This window comes from Palaemon carinicauda, chromosome 23 (genome assembly GCF_036898095.1).
Source record: "Palaemon carinicauda isolate YSFRI2023 chromosome 23, ASM3689809v2, whole genome shotgun sequence".
In the NCBI taxonomy this organism is placed as follows: domain Eukaryota; kingdom Metazoa; phylum Arthropoda; class Malacostraca; order Decapoda; family Palaemonidae; genus Palaemon; species Palaemon carinicauda.
This window is the reverse complement of record NC_090747.1, coordinates 91,432,240-91,449,978: the sequence shown is the minus strand read 5'-3', so window position 1 is coordinate 91,449,978 and position 17,739 is coordinate 91,432,240. Positions and strand designations below refer to the sequence as shown.

General features: G+C 30.9%; 2 protein-coding genes across 7 annotated transcripts in view; one reads left to right on the top strand and one right to left on the bottom strand.

Moving 5' to 3' along the window:
* Nucleotides 1-15,227, bottom strand: part of LOC137617234 (protein amalgam-like) — a 170,347-nt gene extending 155,120 nt beyond the window's left edge. For 2 of the 5 annotated variants that reach the window (XM_068347183.1, XM_068347184.1), the window contains exon 1: nucleotides 14,642-15,226. In XM_068347183.1, coding sequence (XP_068203284.1) covers nucleotides 14,642-14,678 — 37 coding nt within the window. In that variant the 5' untranslated portion in view covers nucleotides 14,679-15,226. Of the gene's footprint in view, nucleotides 1-14,641 lie in introns of all 5 variants that reach the window. The other 3 variants (XM_068347182.1, XM_068347180.1, XM_068347181.1) reach the window with 3 other exon arrangements.
* The window catches only part of LOC137617233 (afadin- and alpha-actinin-binding protein B-like), a 402,814-nt gene that overhangs the window by 111,533 nt on the left and 273,542 nt on the right, over nucleotides 1-17,739 (top strand). The gene's annotated exons all lie outside the window — the stretch shown is intronic.

Genomic DNA, 17,739 nt, shown 5'->3' with positions numbered 1-17,739 from the left:
TCTCTCTCTCTCTCTCTCTCCACTCTGCCTCTTCAGCAAGTTCTCCCATCGGCCACCCTTCTCTCATTATGTCTCCCTGTGCATTATCTCTCTGTCTCCATCCCTATTTTCTTTATCTCTCCCTCTGCAAATCTCAGATCCCCCATCTGCGATTCTTTTCAGCCTGGTCTCTTCAACCTTCCCTCCCTCTTCTCCTCTCGACTGTTTTCAGTTTTGTTCCATTTGGGTCTCTCTCTCTCTCTCTCTCTCTCTCTCTCTCTCTCTCTCTCTCTCTCTCTCTCTCTCTCTCTCTCTCTCTCTCTCTCTTAGTTACTATCTTTTGTTCTGCATCCGTCGGACGCTTTTGATGAAAAAGTTTGAAATGAGTATTTACATTAATTGGCTTTTTTGTTTCTTTTATCTGATGTTGCACCTGCCATCATTATTTTTCTTTGTCTTTTTTTTTTCATTTATTTGTTATGCTCTTTAAATTCGTCGCTATATATTTTGTAGTAACGAGATATCTCAATTACGTTTTACTCCCAAAAAGCAAAACTTACCACTTTCTTATAAGCAGAACTTTCTACCTTCCTCTATGTTCCCCAGTTAAAAAAGATAAGTCGTTCGCTGTCACTCTAGACGAGAAACTCCTTGATATTTGAATACTATTTGTTGCTGAAACTTTTATTCTGCACTTATTGGAAACGTCCTAGCCTGGCGATCCGCCGGACAGGGATTCGAGTTACTCTCAAACTCGATAGTTTCTTGTAGTGTCTGCAACCTCACCATTCTTGTGAGCTAAGGATGAGTGTTTGGGGAAGCTAATAGGTCTACCTGCTGAGTCATCAGCAGCCATTGCCTGGCCCTCCTTGGTCCTAGCTTGGATGGACAGTTGGAGATCTGCGTATATATTGTCAGTCTCTAGGGCATTGTCCTGTTAGTTAAGGCATTGTCACTGTTCCTTTCGTCTGCCATTCATGAGCAGCCTTTAAACCTTAGAAAACCGTAAACAAAACTGTTGCCAAGTGTCATACATGCTTTTAGCGAACAAAGGCTCTTAATTAGATTTAACAGTGCTATATTAATTAAGAGATTGCTAATGACTTCAACTAGATGAATGGAATGTGCGTGACTACTCTCATTTAACAGCCACGTTTTCCATTTTCGTTTATTCCTACTCTTATTTTTTATAGTTTTATATGCTGCTGTTGTGGTTTTGTTAAGAACTGTCATGTATTACCAAATACGCATACATACAAACACACACACGCATATATAAATGTGAAGTTTTATGGAAATTTCAGCCTGGCTATTTGTGTACTTATACTCTTTATTTATTGTTTTATTATAATTTCCTATATATAACCTCGAAATTCTATTGCTATTGTTCAATTCTGAAATGGCCATAAATTTTGTTATTTATCGTTTTATTTATTCAATCTGAATGAGCTAAGTAATAACCAGTTAGGAAATAAATGTTATAAAAATTATATGAATACTGTATTGACCACTTGGTCACTTTTTAAATAATTTTATTCCAACTAAGACTTTGGAGAGATATGATGGCTTCGATTGTTAACTAAATTTCCCATATTTTGAAGTCTTTTGACATTTTATATTCCCAAAGACATTAAATGAACTGAAGCCTTTTTTAACACATATATGACTTGCACATTTAACATATAATTTCTAACTACTAGTTTATCAGACACATTGATTTATGTACATGAAGACACTAAAAAGAACATTTTGGTCAGCTTTTAGAGTATATCTAGACTAGTGTACGAGACCCGTCAAAAACGACGGCATAATATTTAGATAGATATTCACGCATACGCACCTCCTCTCACCAGGGTATGACTACCTCTTCTCCCCTCTACCCAAGGGTCGGGAAGAGCTGAGCGTGACTGGATATATATATATATATATATATATATATATATATATATATATATATATATATATATATATATATATATATATATATATATATATAATATATATATATATATATATATATATATATATATATGTATATATATATATATATATTTGTACACACACATATATATATATATATATATGTGTGTGTGTGTGTGTGTGTGTGTATAGTCAGACACATTGCTCTTTATCATTTATGGGAGATTCTATAAGAACAGAACTTAAGCTGTCCAAAAAAAAAGAGAGAGAGAGAGAGAGAGAGAGAGAGAGAGAGAGAGAGAGAGAGAGAGAGAGAGAGGAATTTAATGACCCCCAAAAGATCTATCTGGCCTCAGCTTGGCAACGTGATTGTGCATCAGCTGATAGTATTGCCTTAAACTTCAAAACTAAAGTTAATAAGGTTATTAAATGATCATTATATTTTACCAAAAACTAATTCTAAGGAGTTAAGAGAGACGTTCCATAAAGGTCAAATCCACTCTTTGATTTTGCCACAAAATGATTTACTGTAAGACAAATGGAGTATCAGACAAAATGTCTCTTAGAGACGACAATTTTTAGATTATATATGTGAAAATCTATATAAGCCAGATATAGTGACTAAAGTCATTTTATATATTTCCCATATCAAGTAAATGGTAGTTGAATAAAATAATGAACCAGTAATTTAGCCTTCTGGAAACGTTGTAAACGTTATAGAAGCTCTCTGATTACTACTACTACTACTACTACTACTACTACTAATAATAATAATAATAATGTCACTAGGCCAAGCTATCAGTTATAATATTGTTTTATCTATCCTTAATGGAGATATAAATGGGATGAAATACGGCCTTCTGAAGCTGGGGGTATTATTTTTGGCCCCTCTCTCTCTCTCTCTCTCTCTCTCTCTCTCTCTCTCTTTGTGCTATCGACCTTAGCACCAAAGTAGGTTGATAGCAGGTCTTCAGCCTCGGCTCAACTTTATGACCGCCTTGGGATCCTGCAGAGTAGGCCAGCCTACTGCCATCCAACCAGCTTCGTCCATATTAGGCTGGGTTTTATATTTCGCGTCTATCTCTCTCTCTCTCTCTCTCTCTCTCTCCTCTCTCTCTCTCTCTCTCTCTCTCTCTCTCTCTCTCTTTGTCTTGTCTGCCCTTGCACATTTTTTCGTATATGTGACTGCTCTCACCTATTGTGGGAGTTACACTGATCCTTATTATTTTAATTGAATTTTTGTGTTTCTTTTGTTTTTTCCTTTATATGTATATATATAAATATATGTATATATATATATATATATATATATATATATATATATATATATATATATTTATTATTATTTATATATATATATATGTATGTATATATATGTATATATATACACACATATATATATTTATATATATGTATTATTTTCCTTTCTTGTTTTAAGTTTAAGGAAATGTACAGTGAGTTCAAATCATCCAAAATTAGAATAAACATCGATAATTTAATTTCAATAAACAAAAACAATTAATGATGTCAGCTTTAAATAAATGATCAAACAGTTTAACGCTCGAGATACCAATCTGCAAGTAATAAATAGGAGATTGCAACTTCATAATATATCATTAGAACAGTTAAAGTGTTTTGCATTTAGATAAAAATATCTTTGCATTTGCAAAGTCATTTATTCTTATGATATAGATTCTAAGTTGTTTATGTTAATGACGAATTTGACACTTTTGTAATATCAACCGGAAAGACAAAGATAGATGTTGACCTTAGAATGACCCAGGCTAGCCAAGGTCACGCATTTCGTGTAAGAATTACACCCAAACAATTCCCGTTCGGAAGGGATATAACATCAAGGTCAGCTCGGCCTTGTGTAGTTTTGCACTCTGAAAATTAGTTTGCAAACTCTCTCTCTCTCTCTCTCTCTCTCTCTCCTCTCTCTCTCTCTCTCTCTCTCTCTCTCTCTCTCTCTCTCTCTCTCTCTCTCTCTCTCTATATATATATATATACATAAATATATATATATATATATATATATATATATATATATATATATATATATATATATATATATATATATATATATATATGTGTTGTGTGTGTGTGTGTGTGTGTGTATCAGTGTGATGTAAATTAGTTTAATGTGGTTCATTATGCCTAGTAGTTATATTAAACCTCAATATTCATTTATTACGTACAACGTTACAGAATCATTCTAAGAACATTAAACCTTAATGTTCATTTATAATGTATAACGTTACAGAATCATTCTAAGAACGTTTGTAATTACACACTACGGCTATTTAGAAGTGTAAGAGAGAATAACAAGTTATAGAAAATCGCTTCGACCTAATGTAGATGATACAAATCACAGAAATATAAAGAAATATTAAAGCTTTAAACTATTTCCCTTTAGTCATTTCTCACTTGCCATATTTCCCAAGTGTCAAATTATACCTGTGTTACGTGAAACATGTGTCACATTAAACTGGTGTAACATAAAACGTGTCACACTTCACTAGCGTCATCGAGTTTACTAACACAGATTGTAGCCATTGCTATTCCCCTGCCGTTGTATTCTGCAACGCTGAACTACTGTAGTATACAATGATATTGATTTGACGTTGTGTATTCTTACGATTGTTTCGTTTCCATTCACGTTTGGAAGTCGAGTTCTATGGTAACGTATCAGGAAAATAAAATTATTACATTGCTCTTCTGTTTTGAATGTTTGGGTTGGCTTGTCATTGTGCTTCGTGTCAGTCTGTCATACTGTTTATTTTTCCAAGTGACTGAGGGAACCTTTCAACCTTTATGTGCTTTGCAAGTGTTGTTGTTACAGTTACCAATATATATATTATATATTATATATATATATATATATATATATATATATATATATATATATATATATATACTGTATATATACATATACAGTAAATATATGTATATATATATATATATATATATACATATATATATATATATATATATATATATATATATATATATATATATATATATATATATATATATAGATAGATATATGTGTGCATATATATATATATATATATATATATATATATATATATATATATATATATATATATACACACTGTATATATACATATAAATAAGTATATATATATAAATATGTGTGTATATATATAATGATATATATATGATTATTTTTTTTGTTTTTTATTGCTAGCTTTGAGTCGTAAATAATGTTTTTTCTGTATTTATGGTTCTTTCTCTCCCCAACATTCCTTAAACACACCCACCCTCACACGCGTGATCGACTACGAGGATATACACACATGTATTTAAATACATCTACATATACGAATGTATATATATATATATATATATATATATATATATATATATATATATATATATATATATATACATATGTGTGTGTATGAATTTATACAATAGATATAAGTGTGAGTTTGTATATGTAACCCTCAAAGGTTTCAGCAAACAGTAAATCACCTCGTATTCATCCTGTTCACTATTCGTCCTCTCTCCAATTTGTAGTTAGTGGAATAATTAAAGGAAATTTTTAATGCCATGCAACGTCCCCATCCTTCAAATTCCGAATATCATAATTACGTATCATTTACGAAGACTGATTAGAAGACTAAAATAGCAAGTTCTATTACTCACTCGGTCTTGTATTTCTTTCAGAAACCGTTTTCGTGTAGGAATGCTCTGTGCATTATTTAAGCGAATCTGAGTAATATTTTCCTTTAAATTACTTTCTTGCATGCAAAGAAAACCTTTTAGTTGAATCAGTGTCACTGCTGTTTGAGCTACAGGTAAGGTAAAGGCTGAAACATTGGTTTGATTTGATGAGTCATCAATAGCCATTGCCTGGTCTTCCCTAATCCTAGCTTGGGTGGTGAGGGGTGGGGTAACCTTTGTTGCTGATCATGCATGTATGTATTCTTTTATATTATATTGTATGGTGACGCAATAACATGTTTGTTGCCTATTATATTCACGTGACCTTCAAATAATTTTTTAGAGTTTGATTACAATATGTATGTGTATATATATATATATATATATATATATATATATATATATATATATATATATGTATATATATTTGTATGCATGTATTTGTGTATGTAAACATCATTCATATATATATATATATATATATATATATATATATATATATATATATATATATATATTTATATATATATATATATATATATATATATATATATATATATATATATATATATATATATATATATATATATGTGTATTTATATATATAGTTTACGATCTCCGCTCTTTCAGTATACTGAATACCCCTTGGTTTTTTTTTTTTTGATGTTTAATTATTTTGAGTTTTAAGTTTCACTGCACATTCTTAGCTTAAGGTCACTCACTTGCTGTGCACTAAACATTACAATGTAAGCGATTTACTTACTGCAATTTATATCATTCAAGTATTCAATTATAACATATTGCTGGCTTCCTTTTAATCGTCTCTTGCATATTCACGAACAAAGGCGTCAGTCAGACCTTTTTTTTAATACAAAGCTGTATTGATTTGCTCACCCTAAACTTAGACATGGCCCCTCTTACCCCTCGTAATTGCACATTCCGCATTTGCAAGGTCGTAAGCGCGCCATCTGTTGCGTAGTTTTTCCAAACTCGAATTATACAGCTTTGGTATCGACGGGTCACGATTCGTTATGTATTAATACGTGGCAGATGTTGAAATTACAATAAAGAACATGAAGGGTGACTAACTTGTTTTAAATTATATCAATTCGCAGGTGTGTATATATATATATATATATATATATATATATATAATATATATATATATATATATATATATGTATATATATTATATTATATATATATATATATTATATATATATATATATATATATATATATATATATATATATATATATATATAAAACCAAGTCAGTATTAAATATGATAAAACAATGGACTTTTCCTGTCTATAGTACGTGATTAGGAACAAGGGGTTATTTGTTTCTTTCGTTTATTTCAATGTTAAGTTCCTTAGCTTTTATTTTAAGAATAGTCAGTAAAATAAATCTTCATTAATCTGTTTTTAAACGTAATTATGTTGTGTTTCTCTGTTATAGTATTATCTGTGAAATTATATTTTATCCATGTATTACTACATTTTTTATATAAAATGTAAATTGATGGACAAATTTTAAAATTATAAAAAAGTTACCTTTATTCATAGCCCCATGTAAAACCTTTCGTGTTGGATTGCCTAATTTTATACCGATGCCTAGAATATTTGAAATTCGACTTGAAAAAAAAATATATATATATTTAGATTATTAGGAAAATTTTGAATTTTGATAACGAAAATCAAATAAAGGAAAATGCCTTAGTGAAAACGGCGTTCTATCTTTCCCACTGATGTCAGCGGTTATCCATCCAAGTTCTGACCGGTGTAAAACTTTACTTAATTACGCGTGGCTACCCTCTTTCGGTTTCAGTTATTTTCATTTACAATTAAGTCAGAAAAAAGACATCAGTTGATACTATACATCTCTAAAACAGAATATATTGACATTAAGGAGTGATATTACTGTCACCAACCCGTGGAAGATAATAACAAAGTAGGGTAAAAATTACGGCCGCATATTCTACTGAAATACGGCTGAGAACAATATATTTATACTTAGCATTTTCGATTAAAATTACGTTTTTATTTTAAGAGTGTAATCTGACCTCATCTTTGGTTGTATTTGTGTTCCTTCCTGACATATGTCTCCCTTTATAGGTTATATGTGATAGATCTATTTTATCGTTGTTACTGATCTGAAGATTTTTTCATTATTCATTACCTCTCATGAAGTTTGTTTATGTCCTTATTTCCTTTATTCGTATGACTGTTTTCCCCAGTTGGAGCCCTTGGGCATAGAGTATCCTGCTTTTTCAACTAGGGTTGTAGCTTGGCTAATACTAATAAAAATAAGATTTACCATAACTAGTCTATCTTTTTATTTGTAATACTCTTTGTTGAAAATAAAAAATGAATCCCGAACAATAATGTTTAATATATCAGTAAATTTAGATTTACTTAATATATTAATATATTAAGTATATTAAACATTACTGTTCAAGATTCATTTTTTATTTTTAACAAAGAGTATTAAAAAAAAAAAAGATGGACTACCTATGGGAAATCCTATTTCGGCTTCTTTGGCCAATATTTTCTAATGTTTTAATAATAATAATAATGATATATTGGTATTATTGTTATTATAATATGTCTTGCATAAGATTAATATCGGTGGCTTTCAATTTTCATTTTCCTTTATGAATTACAAAAGCTAAAATGATTTTGGAAGTACAAGCTTAAGCATTAAATTTTCTTCTAGTTCGGTATTTTATCTCTCAAATCGCATACGCTCTCTCTCTCTCTCTCTCTCTCTCTCTCTCTCTCTCTCTCTCTCTCTCTCTCTCTCTCTCTCTCTCTCTCTCAAATTCGATTCATAAGAACCCTCACCATGTTGACGTGAGGCACAAGACAAGGAGATAAAGATTCACGCCTCGATGGTGCTCAGCTCATTTCCTGCCCCACCTGAAGGAGAGAGAGAGAGAGAGAGAGAGAGAGAGAGAGAGAGAGAGAGAGAGAGAGAGGAGAGAGAGAGAGAGAGAGTTAGGACAATCATTGAAAAGAACCCAGCTTGTATCTTCTGCCATCGATTCTTATACACCTTCTACTTGATTTACAAATGTTGCTGTGTCTTCTATCTTGTTTAGGTTATTCCATACATTACTGTTACCGCCTCCAACGAAGTTGGAAGGAGGTTATGTTTTCTCCCCGGTTTTTGTGTGCTTTTTTTGTGAATAGCTTCCTGACCAAAATTTTAATTGTAGAGTAATGAAACTTACAAGGATTAACTGTTATGTAAAAAGTTGGAAGTGATTAAATTTGGAAGGTCAAGGTCAAGGTCACGGTCAAGTGTCTTATTCACGTAATCAGCAATGAGTTTGGATATAGTTGTCACAGAGACTTCAAACTTGGTTTATATTAAAGTGTATAAAAATCCAAGCTAATTAATTCATGTTAAGGTCAAAGGTCAAGGTCTAGCTTAAGGTCGAGAAATAAGCGTCCGCGGCGGAAGTTTGCGCTATTCTGAGTGCCCCTCTAGTTTTTTATTTGATTAGGCCTATGTATTTTGTAGGGATATTTAGAGGGTTTTGAACTAGTGGAAGCCCATATTTCTAGAGATTTTAGTCTTTAACTCGCCATGAAATATTAGTTTACCAAGTCTAATAACTTTGAAAGATACTTGCAAATGAACCAAATATGATATACCATTACTATATAAAATTTATACCTTTTAAGTTTTGTAAATCTTCGGATACTCGTGCATCCAATAGGGCGATTTTCCAATAGCTAAAATGTAGTCTGTTAAATTAACATCATACATTATTTTTTTTTTCACAAAAATAAGTTTCAAGTCTTGAAACTATAATTTGATCTGAACTATTACTTATTGTTGTGAAAGTATATTTTCAAACCACCACGCAATGTCCCGTTTAATAGTGGGACCTCTCATGTTGACAATATTTATTATTGTTATTTACTTTTTGCTCTTTCTTTGACGTTGGATCCATTAGTTTGTAATTATAATGATTGCTATTATTAACCACACGCATATAGTACACACACACATGTATATGTATATATATATATATATATATATATATATATATGTGTGTGTGTGTGTATATATAATATATATATATATATATATATATATATATATATATATATATATATATATATATATATATATGTGTGTGTGTGTTTGTGTGTGTGCTTTATTCATATAGCTTTTTGGTCACTTGACTTTATACATTCTGCTACGTAGAACTCTGGAGTTCTTGTGTATATTTACGCGAAAGATGACCACAGTGCCCCTTTATTTCAACGAAGTTTCTCAGCTCTTCGACTCTGATATTAATAATGTTATTCTGCTTAGGGTTTTTCCAACACTTGTACTATATTGAAACCTTCCAGCAGTTTATTGCTTTAGTTTAAAGAAATAAACTGCTGGAAGGTTTTTTGTAAATATTGTTAAGGTTTGTCTCAGTTTCAGTGGTTTTCCTCATAAGAAAGAAATATTGAGGTCTTGAAATATTTTGCTATAAAATCTGATATATTTTATATACCCTAACTTACATTCTTCATTACAAAAGCAAAATTCATTTTTTTTTCTCTTCCATATAACAATTTATTCGTATTTATATTTTTATTAATGCCCTATTTAAAGCGAGTCTATATAGAGAACTTTAAATTTTTTGTCTATCTTCGTTTTTAATTTTATTTATTTAAAAAAGAAATATTAAGGTCTTGAAATAATTCGGCTCTAATTCCTTGATTATGACAATTTTGCGATGAAATCTGATATATTTTTATACCTCTACTTATGTTATTCATTACAACAGCGTAATGTATTTTTTCTCATATATAACCATTTCTTCTTATATATGTATATATATATATATATATATATATATATATATATATATATATATATATATATATATATATATACACAAATATACATATATATATATAAATATAGATATATACATATATATATATATATATATATATATATACATATATATATATTAATATATATATATATATATATATATATATATATATATATATATATATATATATATATGTATGTGTGTGTGTGTGTTTATTTTAATAGAGCCTACATAGCCAACTTTACAAATTTTGTATATCTTAGTCTTTAATTAATATTTATTTAATTCTTCATTCCTTTCTATTTCTTCAGGTAAGTGATAGCCATCCTATAGCAAGGCTTCAACGGGACCCCGGGCCGGTATCCCTTTTCGCTCCCAGAGGTGAGACAGGTAAGTCTCTCGCTGACATTCTTCCTTGAAAGGTGATACAGTAACTCTAGACTTGTGAGGGTTATGGACGAATTCGTTAATCTATCAATCTGTTTCTCTGTAAAGCTTTTTCTTTTTATATTGTTTTCGATTTATTTCTGTGTTATGAAGGTATTTTGTGCTTTGTGCTGCCGCTAATGTATTTTCAAATCGTATTGTCTATTTATAAATTTATCCACATACACACACACACATATATATATATATATATATATATATATATATATATATACATATATATTATATATATATAAATATATATATATATATATATATATATATATATATATACATATATATATATATATAAATATATATATATATATATATATATATATATATATATATATATATATATGTGTGTGTGTGTGTGTGTGTGTGTACGTTCGTGTTCATTATTTCGTACCTTCTACGTCAGTTTGGTATTGAAAAATAAGCGTTTTTCTGTTTCCCATTATTCTTATGGCGAGCATTTCTTTTATTTCTAGATGCCTATGCTATTTTCAACCATTTTTTCTTTTGCCCCATAAAAGATATCTCAAGAAACTCGATATACGAAACATTCATAAAACAAAATCGTTGTTGACTGTTTCACTTAATAAATGACTCTCGACTTGAGCTAGGATATTGTGGTATCTTTGATTGTATAAAGGACGTTTAACGGGAACATATTTCTTCTCTGGTGACGGTGACTTCTATGAAATGAGGATGAAGTATCTGTGACGTAGGAGATGATCCAATCTGCTTCTTCTATTGGTGCTAAAACGAATCAAATTATTGCTTTTGAAAGCGGGAGAATCCATTGCCTTTAAAAGACTTTACAACGAATTGGTTAGGCATAAATGGAAGAGTCTAATTCATCTTAGTGATTGAGCTTAAAAGACAATTATTGATGGAAAACGGTTTACTCTTTTGATAAGGAAGGGTCATCTCTCTCTCTCTCTCTCTCTCTCTCTCTCTCTCTCTCTCTAGCTCTCTCTCTCTGTTTATAATTGGAGCCTCCGTTACGCAAGGAGTAATTTGATTATTTTTTTTCGATTTCAACTGATTATTTTTGTGGTTTCAGATTAGTCAATTCATGCGTACAAGTATCAGAGCAAGCACATGTATATATTTTCGTGTTGGTATATATATGCATATATATATATATATATATATATATATATATATATATATATATATATTTATATATATATGTATATATATTCATTTACCGAAGTGATTATATGTCTTTACAGTTATATGTGTAATTCGTTATTCTTTGACTTTTATGGTCCCGCACGGTAATACAGAGCGAATTTCGTTCTATTATGTATAAATGAACGACAGTATCTCCTTCTCTTATATTTCCCTTTCATTGTATTGTATCTTGACATTGACATAGTATTTTTTATTCATCTCCAATTATTTCATTCATATAATTATGCAGGTATATAGTGTTTAGAATTATGTTATCCACGCCAGTGAAAATTTAGTATAATTCTTTATTATTAACTTTTATTATTTATTTTAGTAATACTCTAAGAATGTTTCAACCCATCGGGTTTGAAGTTAATTGTATTTCAATGTGAACGTATTATAGATGCGTAATGTAATTCAATTGCTGGCCATATGTGATTGGTAATATTTACATCTTGTAATTGCTGGCTATACGTGATTGGTATCATTTATATCTTTTAATATTCCGAGAATATAACTAACAAATGAACTGAGTAATGCTTCGAACATGAAGGCCATTGAATCTATAGTCAATTCTTTTTAGTGAGGCAGATTTGGGTTGCCCTTTTAGCTCGGAAAAGTTTCCTGATCGCTGATTGGTTGGACAAGAGGATTCTAACCAATCAGATAGCAGGAAACTTTTCCGAGATAAAAGGGCACCGCTGCGAGTCGGTGCAAATGCGCCTCATTAAAAAAAATTCAGTATAGTAGTATTTGCATTTTCAAATTTGCATATTTGGATTTTTCAGGTTTACATTTCATATGTAACTAATTACACGAATGAACGGATGTATTCGATTATATATATATATATATGTAAATTTAGATACTGGTTTTATTCAGTAATATAATTCCATCCCTAAGGGTAGAAGAGACTCTTTAGCTATGGTAAGCAGCATTTCTAGGAGAAGGACAATCCGAAATCAAACCATTGTTCTCTAGTCTTGGGTAATGCCATAGCCTTTGTACCATGGTCTTCCACTGTCTTGGGTTAGAGTTCTCTTGCTTGAGGGTACACTCGGGCATACTATTCTATCTAATTTCTCTTCCTCTTGTTTTGTTAAAGTTTATACAGGAGATATTTATTTTAACGATGTTACTCTTCTTAAAATATTTTTTCACTTTTTCCTTTCTTCGCTGGGCTATTGTCCCTGTTGGAGCCACTGGGCTTATAGCATCCTGCTTTTCCAACTAGGGTTTTAGCTTAATAAATAATAATAATAATAGAAAGCTGTTACCTTAAAAATGAATAAATCAATAACATGTGGATTATAATTCCCTCTTTCATGAAAGCTAACTGCTATTTTCAACGTCCCCTTATAAACGCTAGTTTGAATCAATACCAATTTTCTCCGCTTTTATGTCGTGCAGAAACACTGGCTGGTATCTGTAATATGGCGTTACCAAATACTGGTGGGTCTGCTTACTCTTTAAAAACAAGTTCTGTCTGGGGAATCTGTATATTGGAAAACTGGAAGTAAATTTGGATATTGAAGATATGCTGTTGATCCACCGCATTTGGATATGAAAAACAAAATAGGAAAATACTGACTATTTGTGAATTTTTTACTTGAAACAAATTTAACAGTTCTCTCTGTATCTCACTGAGTTTAATTAATTCAATATCAACTTATATAATCTACCAGTTTCGTTTGAAATTTGCCGGAAAATAAATATTGATACGTGAGGCTATGCGACATACCAAATCTCCTTAGGCTGTATGCTTGATATAGTCTACGGACCCCACCCATAACATTTGAGTATTCTTCCCCTAGTTCCTCTTTTTATGGATATGAAAAGTTATGGTTCGTGGCGATGTTAATTGTGTTAATCTAAATTCCAATGAAGTTTTTCCTTTAAAAATTTATTAAATTGAACGTAATTTCCTTATTTTTTGGTGGAAATGCTTTTCTTTATTAGATTATTACCATAATTGTCTTTGTCAATTTTAGAGAAGTCTTATTTTTTCTGGTTTTACCTAAAACAATTTTTCTTTTATCATATTTTAGTCCATACGAAGGTAATATATTGGAAAGTAATTATCTAATTAAATGAAGGTACAGCAAAATATATACAGTATTTTCTGTACAAAGAAGGAAATGGAGAAGACAGATGACTAGAGAGAAACGTATAAGAATCAATTGTTGGTATCATGATTCACTGTTGGTAAAGCCCATTGAGACGGTTGGTTTTTTGGAGATCGAGAATTTAGGCATGGCGTAGTACAGAGCAGTCAAGACAAAGACCGTCTGAGAGAGAGAGAGAGAGAGAGAGAGAGAGAGAGAGAGAGAGAGAGAGAGAGAGAGAGAGAGAGAGAGAATATTACTAGTATGATAGTAGGAATCATTGCTTTATCTTACTCATTCTATATATATGTATATATATATATATATATATATATATATATATATATATATATATATATATATATATATGTGTGTGTGTATATATATATATATATATATATATATATATATATATATATATATATATATATATATTTGAGATATATACCCTATGAATTTAAATTATGAAAACAATGTACCAAACTTACCGTAAATCCAAACGAGACAGAGCGAAAGCATCCACATGATGGTGTCACAACACTGCAGGTCAGACGAAATGACTCTCCTATTCCTTCCTTCCGAGGAATCAGGACGACGTTGTCATTTAAGGGAAATGAGACGCAAATGAATAATATAACATCACTGAGACATTTTCTCTTCCTTCTATCACCGTTTTCACAGTCGATCAAAACAAACTAACATGAAAAAACACTTATTTCGTAAATATTCGGACGCTGTGTGTATGGTCCACTAATTCATGACAGGCGGAGATGTAAAGTTTGACGTTATTTTACTTTTTTAAAATATTCAAGTTCATTAAGCTATTACAGATCGACACAAAAACCGTAATAAGTATTGTATTCTATCGAGGTGTGAAACTTAACGCGAGTTAGGAAATTATTCTAATTGTTTCGGAGTAAAGACTTAAAAATGAAATTATTTTTGATGTGCGTGAGCACGTTAGGTGGTCGGAGGAACAGCCAGCGCACACTCCCACTCTCTTCTAGCGCTTTCTCGCTACTGAAATGAACTTCGGTTTACGACCGACAATCTTGACTCTTCGCCGGGACAATACCCGCCAACAACGCCGCTGCTGGGCGACTCCAACGACCGCGGTTTCAGTCCGCCTCGCAAGCTGGTTCGTCAGTTCATATAGCAATGTTTATCCTGGTCTTATTTCTTAAGAGTTCTTGTTACTTTGAAATTTTTACTATAATTTCGTTTTATGTTTGTTTGCCTAGCTGCCAAATGCAAGTAATTTTATCTCTTTTAGGGCTACCAGAGATAAGTTTCATCACTCATCTGGTGTTATCAATGCTTTTTTTCTCTGTGAATCATATTGCAGAAAAGCATTTAGAATAAGATTTAGTCAGTAAAATTAACAGAACTGCTTGGGCAATTTTGTGTGGTTATTTTTATACACACACACACACACACACACACACACACACACACACACACACACACACACACACACACACACACACACACAGGGTTTGCAATGCTTGCTTACCAGAATACATGAAATATTACACGACGCTTGCTTACCAGAATACATGAAATATTACACGACGTTGGGCTGAAGATAAATAGAAGAAAGAGTATGGAATGTAAGATGAAATATCATTGGAAGGAGAAAAAATTAATGAGGTAGAATCTTATAAGTATTTAGGAACTATGATCTCCAATACAGGGTCTTTAGAATTAGAGTTTAGTGGAAGATTGAAATAAGCAAATCAGACAAAGGCTAGGTTAAGTAAAATTTGGAAATAAAATCGCCTGAAATTACATATAAAAATCAGGCTTTATATCAGTTCAGTGAGATTTGTGTTAATCTATGGACATGAGACATGGTATGACAATGAAATAATCTCCAATAGATTTAGTAGATTTGAGAACAAAGTCCTCAGAAGGATATTGGGAATTGAATAGCAAGCCCGGATTAGAAATGAAACTATAAGAGAGATCACTAGAGTGCCATATGTGGATGAGATCATGATGAGGGGTAGATGGAGATGGTTTGGACATGTTCTTCGCTTCCCCCAAGAGAGATTAGTTCACCAAACGTTCAGCTGGGCTCCACAAGGTACTAGAAGAGTTGGAAGACCCAGGCCCACATGGCTGAGGATTATGAACCACGAATTAAGAGATGATGAATGGACAAATATTGAATTGAAAGCTCAAGATAGAGACGACTGGCGAAATCTAACCGAGGCCCTTTGCGTCAGTAGGCGTAGGAAATGATAATGATGATGATGATGATGATGATGATGATGATGATGATGATATATATATATATATATATATATATATATATATATATATATATATATATATATATATATATATATATATATATATATATATAAAGGTATAGGCTTATTCCATGGAAGGATTAAACTCCACCATTTTCTCCAACACTATATTGTTAGTTACGAGTTTTCGAATACAAATGTCTTTGAACAAATGAATTTTTTTTTTCTCTCTCTCTCTCTCTCTCTCTCTCTCTCTCTCTCTCTCTCTCTCTCTCTCTCTCTCTCCAATGGAGTAAATGAATATAGGAAATCCATATTTTTTATTCAGTTGAAAAGGGAGCTGTCTTATTCCCTTGATGTAGAAGCAGAAGTTTAATAAGTTATGGAGATAATATAAAAATTTCCTTAAGCAGTAATGCTAATGTTTTTTATGACTTTAATCTCATTCATATTATCAGTATTTTGACATATTATGAAAAGGCACTTAATAGAGAGATTCAGTTTATAAATTTTGTACAGTTTATAAATTTTGTACATTTTGTACATTAGTACTTAGTAGTTACTTGGTGTTTTTGTCCAAAGGTTATTTTATTTTCACTGTCTGAACTGGTACGATACAGCCTACTAAATTTTTGATATCTTGTGACCAGGGTTGCCAAATATCACTATTTTCTTTAATTGTTGATATATTGAAACCTTAAGCGTAAACTTACGTCGTCATTCATAAATAATCAGTTATTTATGAATAACAAAAATCAAATATAACAGGACTATCATATGTTTATACTTTTAAAGTTGTTTTGAAACATGTCCGCAAAGGTATTTTTTTTTTGTACAAATTTATTTTGACAATCAATAACCTGGAATTCTCATATTCATTAAATTGATTTAAAAAGCAAATATGAAAAATTCACGGACAAACATTCGGGTTTCCCTCTTAGTTTTTCCACTATATTTTGTGATCATTATATGTAAAGCATTTGCATTTGCAATTGCATTTGCTGACATGAGTCTTTATATAGTTTATATATGACATACCTGTTTTTGACGTTAATATTTTATATAGGGTATATCTGTTTTGACGTTGTTACTGTTTTAGAATAATTTATTGTTAACTTGTTCTCATAATTTATTTATTTCCTTATTTCCTTTCCTCACTGGGCTATTTTTCCCTATCGGAGCCCTTGGGCTTATGCATCTTGCTTTTCCAACTAGGGTTGTAGCTTGGCTAGTAATAATAATAATAATAATAATAATAATAATAATAATAATAATAATAATAAAGACATATTTCAACGGTAATCAGAAATAGAATACAGAGTCTTATGAGA